This window comes from Mus musculus, chromosome 17 (assembly GCF_000001635.26).
Source record: "Mus musculus strain C57BL/6J chromosome 17, GRCm38.p6 C57BL/6J".
NCBI classification, from domain to species: domain Eukaryota; kingdom Metazoa; phylum Chordata; class Mammalia; order Rodentia; family Muridae; genus Mus; species Mus musculus.
The window spans coordinates 6,954,118-6,961,802 of NC_000083.6; the positions used below are offsets into that span (position 1 = coordinate 6,954,118).

General features: G+C 46.5%; 1 protein-coding gene across 2 annotated transcripts; it reads right to left on the reverse strand.

Annotated features, from left to right (window-relative positions):
- Positions 1 to 847: 847 nt before the first annotated feature.
- Tagap1 (T cell activation GTPase activating protein 1) lies at positions 848 to 7,448 on the reverse strand. 2 transcript variants are annotated; one of them, XM_011246178.3, is made up of 5 exons: positions 7,354 to 7,448; positions 7,131 to 7,265; positions 6,620 to 6,673; positions 3,537 to 3,651; positions 888 to 2,907 (listed from the first exon to the last, which is right to left on the reverse strand). In XM_011246178.3, exon 5 carries the CDS (start codon positions 2,795 to 2,797, stop codon positions 1,661 to 1,663), a length of 1,137 nt encoding a protein of 378 aa, XP_011244480.1. In that variant the 5' UTR covers positions 2,798 to 2,907; positions 3,537 to 3,651; positions 6,620 to 6,673; positions 7,131 to 7,265; positions 7,354 to 7,448; the 3' UTR covers positions 888 to 1,660. The 2 variants fall into 2 exon arrangements, with proteins under 2 accessions (NP_671511.2, XP_011244480.1); NM_147155.2 differs by lacking the exons at positions 7,131 to 7,265; positions 7,354 to 7,448 and adding an exon at positions 6,911 to 7,039 and having other exon boundaries at positions 848 to 2,907.
- Between the last annotated feature and the right edge of the window lie 237 nt (positions 7,449 to 7,685).

Sequence of the window (7,685 nt, forward strand, 5' to 3'; positions counted from 1 at the left end):
ACATGGTTGTGAGCTGCCATGTGGGTGCTGGGAACTGAGCCCAGGTCCTTTGCAAAAGCAACAAGTGCTCTTAGCTGCTGCCCCCACTTATCTGTCTGTCTGTCTATCTATCTATCTATCTATCTATCTATCTATCTATCTATCTATCTATCTATCTATCTATCTATCTATCTATCTATCTATTTAGAGATGGGTTTCTCTGTGTAGCTCTGGCTGACCTGGAGTTCATGCTATGGACCAGGTTGGCCTCTAACTCAGGGATCTCCCTGCCTCTGCCTTGTAAATGCTGCGATTAAAGTCGTGTGCCACCACTGACCAGCTTATTAGCGTTATTAGTGTTACTTTTGACCATGATGCATGGGCGACCCAATTTACAACCTGGCTAAGCAAATGCTCAATAAATCACCTCTGGGCAGGAATCAGGAACTTTTTAACTTGGTAGTGAGACATCACCCAAATCATGAGTGTACACCATATCTTATAAAAATGTCCAAATCACGAGTGTACACTGTATCTTATAAAAATGGATATAATTAGGAAGATTGGAGCCCTATGCTTTAAAACATGTACATAAACATATTGGTCATTGAGTAGTAAGAGTCTAATATACAAACATCCCTCCTTATGCTTGCTAATGATAAAGGACATCACAGAACCGAAATGTGTATAGACACTGGAAAGTCTGTTTCACTCAGATGCAAGCTTTACATGTGCCAGGTTATCTTGTGTCCTATACTTTTCCCTGTCCCCTGAATGACTGCTTGCTGAAAAAAGTGGCTCAAATCCCCAGAGAACAGAGACTACATCTCCTGGACACTACCTTCCTGAGGTATGCGTTGGCCCACAATGAGTGTATAGTGAACAGACACTGGCTGAATGGAACAGTGTGTGGATAATGTTCTTGGTGGATTTTTATTTGAGGCAAAGGATATAACATCGGCAAGTAATAAACTGTCTAAAGGAGGAGGGCAGTTTATTGTGACTAATAAATAAACTCTACTGAAGTCTTATACAAGACTCCCCAATGCATACAACAGTGCTTACCACTACACAGCTGCACAAGACATGACTGAGCTGCAGAGGCTCAAAGTACTCTGCGTGAGTTACTACTGACAGAATGCATTTCCACCAGGCCACCCACATTCCATTAGATGACTGAAAGACCTTCTCCCAGTGCGGCTGATGGGTCACACACCAAGTACAGTGTCTTTCAGTCTGTTCCCTTCTATGATGCTGACTCGTCTCAAGCCTGCTTAGGAGAAGATGCATCAGAGGCTCAGACATTTCCACCTACATGCAGCTGGCGGCTAATGTGAACACAGGCATGACATTTGCTGTAACATTAAGAAAAGTAAAACTCTTTCTACTTAATAGAAACAAGTGCCTGAGGACAAAAAAACAACATACAGAAGTGCATGCATGAAGGGATGTACGCAGACACCCTTTGCATCTAATACCTTGCATATAATAATACATTTTATACATTTACTACATATTGCACAAACCCGGTTACACACAGGCAAAATTTGGTGTCACCATGTGAGCCATCCTCACAGAGGAGAGCCGCACACTGAGTTCTGAATGAGCTTATCTGTGACTCAACAGACAGTTCTCTGCAGTCGCATCTTCACACACAAGTTAGCCATGGTACAAGGCTTTCTTAAATGTAGGATTCTCTAGCACAGCAGAGTTGGTCAGCCTCAAAGACTAAGTGGCTGTGTTGTGGCCCAAGACAGTCCAGCTTAGCCTTCTGCATGGACTCGGACACTGTCCTCAACTGGTGTAGCTCAGATCTCCCCTGAGTTTCTATAGAGACATGGACAGTCTGACTGTGTGTCCAGTGCTCAGTCACAGAAGACAATCTGTGTCCACCAGGTGTCCCTTCACTGAGGTCACCTCCATGGTGAGAAGGCACAGGGGGCACCGCTGTGCTTGGCTTGAACATTCTTGACCTCATACTCCCAACTGTCTGGCCACCGTAGGCTGTGAGTCCTGATGTCTGGTAATAAATGGCCTCTTCGTAAGATGGTGGGCTTCCTGGTTTCCTCATATCCACTAACTGGAACGTGTTGTCGACTGAGAGGGCCCAGGTGCCAGACAAGCTGAAGCCCAAAGATGTTTGGCTTTGGATTTCTGACTCATTTTCCTGGACGATTCTGCCAGAAAGTTGGCTCTCTTTCCTCAAGTCCTTCTGGAGTTGGTCTCTAGAAAAGTCTTTGGATTTCTCAGACCCAATGCTGGAGGTTCGGGGCAGCACTTTCTTGTGAGACGCAAAGGAAAACAACATGGAGTGCTTTCTAATTTCTCTCTGGGGTTTGGTTTTGTCTGTCTTTGTTGTGAAACTCTGGTGTCTGGTGAAGAAGTTTCTCTTGGGGCAGGATGGAGAAGGCACAGGTGAGCTGCCCAAAGATTCGCCTGGGGAGGATCTGGAGAAAGCTTTGGTTATGTGTCCCTGTGGAGATGCTAAACCTTGGGTCCAATTCTTTATTTTCAAATCCACAGGTCTCTTGGGTTTGCTGTCCACTGCTGGGAAGACTTCCTCTGTAAAGGGATCTTCAGCTTCATCGCCTTCAGAACAGGAGGCGTCCTGGGACAGAGTGAAGCTGTCCTCACTCCTTGTTAGCTTTTGCTTGGATGTTGGGCCCACGAGGCACTCTCGTGAGGGTGACATGTTGGGTTCAGAGAACCGCCTGTCTTGTTGGACAATGGAGTTTTTCAGCCTGACTACCATGCTAACGCTGGACTCTGAGCTTGACTCACAGGTGTCCCGGTGGCCCCGGGTATCCAGACCAGCCATTGTGGGAGTGGGACCCTCCAGTTGCCTGTTGGGAGAGGCTGCGCCACTTGTGGGCTCCACATCTGGGTCATTGCTGTCATAGGCCGAGTCATTCTGCAGAGTTGACACGTCTGGGGAAAGTTAAGGAAGAGCTGAGCATTCTGTCCAGGCTCTCTTAGCGAATACCCTATTTATACCAACGATGCTTTGGTGGAAGTGTACTGGGGCCTGATCCAACAAGAAGCTGATTACACTGAAACTTTGCTTCTGTCTAAAATGGTCTTTAAGTGGTAAGAAAGTGGGAAAAATAAAATGGAGAGGGAAGGGAAAGGTTCGAGGAAAAGAAACTGACAATGATAATATTCTCTATGGTCTATTGATCTGAATTTGTAACATTGGTTTTTCAGGTAGCTCTTATATAGGCTCAATGTCCATTTTGATGGACTCACATTCCTTTGCAGAGCTGGGATTTCCTTACTCCAACCCATAGCTGGAGTTTACTTAATAGAATCAAGAGCTATTCATGACTCAGAATGAAAAGGAAAAAATTCCAGATTGTGTCTGGTGTCTGGTGTGTGTGTGTGTGTGTAAGTATATCTAATAGCAAGACCTCTGTGGTTGGTGACTTCCTTACAGAATTCTGACTTGTGAAGGTGAATCCTGCTCTTAATACCAGGGATGCTTCACATTGCTGCATGGAGCACCTATGGCCGGCAGGAACTTCTCCCCAGGACCACACTCAAGTGAGAGTGTTCTGTACCTGAACTGTCAGTGTGTTCCAGGGAGTCGTCAGAAGTGATGCGGGAACGCGTCCGAATGTTCTCCCCAAATATCTCAAAGCAGTTGTCGATGAGGAATTCCACCAAGATCTTAACCTGTAAAACAAAGAAAATAAGCAGTTTGTCAGCTTAAGTACATTCATAAAAAAGGAAGCAAAGAATGAGGGCATATCGGGGTCAACTATTCAGGAAGTGGCAGAATTAAGACTAGCTACTTTCATGTGCCTGAAAAGGACATTGGAATAATGCATAGGACTTACTTTTAAAGCACCTTTCACACTGCTGGGGACTGGACTCAAGGCCTCACACATGACAGGCAGGTCCCCTACACTTGTCTATCCCACAAGCCCTCCAACATGTTATAATTGCACTGCTTTTTACAAACATGTGTGGCACTAAATTTACTTTAACTTTCTATTTCAAGTACATACAATTTGAAATTTATCATCTTAGCTAGCTATTATCTGCAATTCCAAATTAATCAGTGGTTTATGAGATGACTCTTTGTGGCCATAGCTCAACTTATTCTTTTGGCTTACAGTCTGAACAGACGTAGCAAAATATACTTCTTGCAAACCAAACCTGTGGTAACAGTTGACAGGATATGTAGGTAACAACAGCCTTAATCAGCCTCACATTTTGTGGATGGAAATACAAAATGCACGGGTACTGTGGAAACAGTTGGAAGGTTTGTTTGTTTTTAGGTTTTAGGTTAATATTATGTCCAGCAGGTAAGCTAGTCATTCCATCCTCAAATATTTTCTAAAGATAAATCCCAGATCCCAGCAAAGATCTGGACATGACCATTCACAGCAGCATTATCCACAAGTGAAAAACAGGGACAACCCAAATGTGGTATCAAAGTGTAAGTGGCTAAGCAAATAAAACTATCCACTCAGTGACTAATGCAACAATCTACCATTCCTGAAAACAGGACTAAGTGGAATAATAAGATACACTACAGCATTATGATGATTATCAGACATAAGTGAATTTTACACATTCCCATTTGCATGGCTTTGAAACTAACTGAGATGCTGGGGAAGGTTGGGGAAGGCAAACTCAAAGGGTTGTGCCTAGATTTTCTTTCTTGGTTGTGTTCCTCACATTCCATAAACAGTAAAGTTTATCAAATCTGACATTTTAAGGTATGCATTTACAGAAACAACTATACCTTAAGTTAAAGAGGGAGAAAAATCACAGAAGTACATGGTATAGAGACTCTAGGACGCTGAGTTAACCGAACTGGTCTCTCAAGGAGACCAGAAGGACAGATTCAGGCATGTGCTACAAATGGCCAACCCAGGACAGCTGAAGACCTGAGACATATGATGAGGGCACCCATGACAGATGGGGAGTAGCAAGTGTCACTCTGGAAAAGCTGTAACTAAGCCAAGAAGGGCAGGCAGACACTGCCAGATGACAGAGCAAGGGCAGAGCAGGCCTGGAAAACTCATGGACATCAGTCTGTTACACGGCCTGACCTAACACGCAGGTCTGAAGCTCGGAACGGGAGCTGTGCACCAGACACGTGACAAAGTTACCAGTGGTGTTAAGGTTGCCTTGGGGAAGCTGCAGACTAAGCACTGGGGCAGGACACCGACAACTGAAGTATGGTACGCAGGGAGGAGATCTTAAAAGAAACCAAGGACTAGGCAAAAGGAAAACACTTAGAAAAAGGTTCCCAAGGTCAAAACATTTCCAAAAATGAAAGAGGGGTCACTGTTAGATGGTGCAACAGCCAGGCGAGCTGGGTGACAGCTGAAGCATACTCAAGTGGAGGAACCTTCTAGAATGTAGCAAGAGACGTTTCGGGTATAGCAGTACTGTGTTTAAATGTTTAATGGAGCAAGGGATACCTCGTAATAAAAAACATCATGAGATGTACAGTTCAAACTTTGCCTGTTAAAGCAGGAGAAAATCAAGAGTAAAACGATTTTAAGAGCAATTAAACATTTTTGTGCTCAAAAGAGCCAGCAGAAAAGAAATCAAAGACACAGTATTTAACTAAGGAGATGAGAATACATAGCAGACAAAACCAGACAAATTATATTGGCAAGGCCGAGCCTCTTCTCTGAAAGCAGGAGTACAGCTAGACGGATACAGGTAACCTTCCTGAACTGACAGACTGGGATAGCAGCAACAGGGCACAAGTTAGGACCCAGGAGCTTCTCTTGTTCCTGTGAGTGAAGGATCAGGTAAGAAAGCTAAAGGGGACCAGACGGGAGAACCCCAGACCCTGCTCAGTTACAACCCACCACTACGGAACTCACACAGTCACCTGGCTAAGTGACTTTTCTTTGGCAATGCTTATGCAGAAACAGGTTAAGAAAATAATTCACTAGATCAAATGATAATTACTGTTTAACTAGAAAGCAAAGAAACATGGGACTCCCAAGGGTGGACAATGGGACCCAGCCTGGCCAAGAACCAACCAGTAAGGATGAAGAGGAGAAAGTTAAGAGCAGGTAGGTTAAACAGGGCCACAGCCGTGGAAGGATGGAGGCAGATCTGTCACACAGTAAGACTTTGATTCTCCTGTGATTCTTACTGACAAGGAGTTACAGGACATATACTCAGGATGGTTGCTGGGGCCTGGGGTAGGCAGAAAAGCCAAGTTATTAAACATTCAGGTCTCACTAGATTTCTTTTTTGGGGGGTGGGGGGATAAGATCAGAGATGTTTTTAAAGTAATGGTCAGATTTTTAACCAACCAATCAGAATTTGGGAAAAGGTTCCACTGTGCATTCCTTACTGCCAAGACATTTGAAGTGTACTAGCTTATAAAAATTTCAAAGTAATACTTCCGGTAACTCAACGAACCGCTTTCACGTGACTCCTGCACCTGAGCCTTAGCTACTATTGTCTCCCGAAATTCCTGTGCTACTTTAAGGCCACTCTAAACGTGCAAAATGATTTAGAAAATGAGTATTGGTAAAAGCCCAATCCTTAGCCGTTCGGAAGCATCCCCGGTTAGTTACTGAACTATTTCAGGACGGCTTTTCATTTATTAGAAACCGGGCATTAAGAGGTACGGCATGAACAAGGTCTGGGGATCTCTTACCTCTACTTTTTCTTGTTCTTCTAGTGCTAAAAACACAGCCGCTCTGAGTTCAGCCTTTAAAAAAAAAAAAAAAAAAAAACCACAAGATTATAAGTCAGTTTCGCAACCTGAAAGAACGGGGGCAGACACGAGGGTGCCGGCCGCGCGGGCAGCGAGCGACGGAAGGCGACGGGCCTGTGCGCTCCACACCCGGCCCACGAACTCGGGCCAAGGCCCCACGGCCGCGTGGCCGCCTCGTGCCGGCGTCCCGCGCCCCGCGAAGCCCCGAGCCCCGGCGGCCGCCCCGCCGCCCTTGATGCGGTTCAGCACGCCGCTGTTCTCCAGCGTCTGCACCAGCAGGTCGCGCAGCTCCGTGTCTTCCTCGGCCACCACCGCGGCGGTAGTCGCCGCCATCTTGCTTCTCCAAGACAACCACCCAAGCCGCGCTAACGGCCAACGGCCGCCGCGGAAGCCACCCGGCCCGCGAGCGCGCAGTCGCAGCCCCGCCCCTCACGCGGGGAAGAAGACCTACGGGGTGGGGCCTTCAGGCCGGTGTTTGGGTTTCATGACGCGAGGGGCGAGGTCTCAGCGTGTCGTTTATGGGCGGAGCCATGGACACGGGGCGGGGTCAGGCTCTGGTGACCGGGTCAGGCTCTGGTGACGCGCTCTGTGGCATATTAACAGAATTATATTAGAAATTTCACTTAATTTCCCCATTCCTGTGCGAGAGAAGAGTCCACTTTGGCTGAACTTACTGGCTCGACCCGCTTAGATGGCGGTGTCGGGGGGAGAGGCTCTGGGAGGGAGGGACAAGAGGAACTGCGGAGCGGAGACTCCAAGTGGGCGGAGTAAACTGCGGGGCGGGGCCTTCCAAGGGGTTGTTTCTAAGCGTGAGCAGCAAGTAGGCATTCTATTCTCGCCTCTGTGCGTGTATACTCGCTCAGCTTAAGCCGGTTTTGCTCGGCGGCGGGGTCTGCTGTCTCTGGAACCTTGCTCTTATTCTTTTGAAAGAGCAATCGGCCAGGAGAGGAAATTCCAGGCTGCCTCATACATGGGAAGCTTCAACCGTGTTGGCTTGGAACTTCAC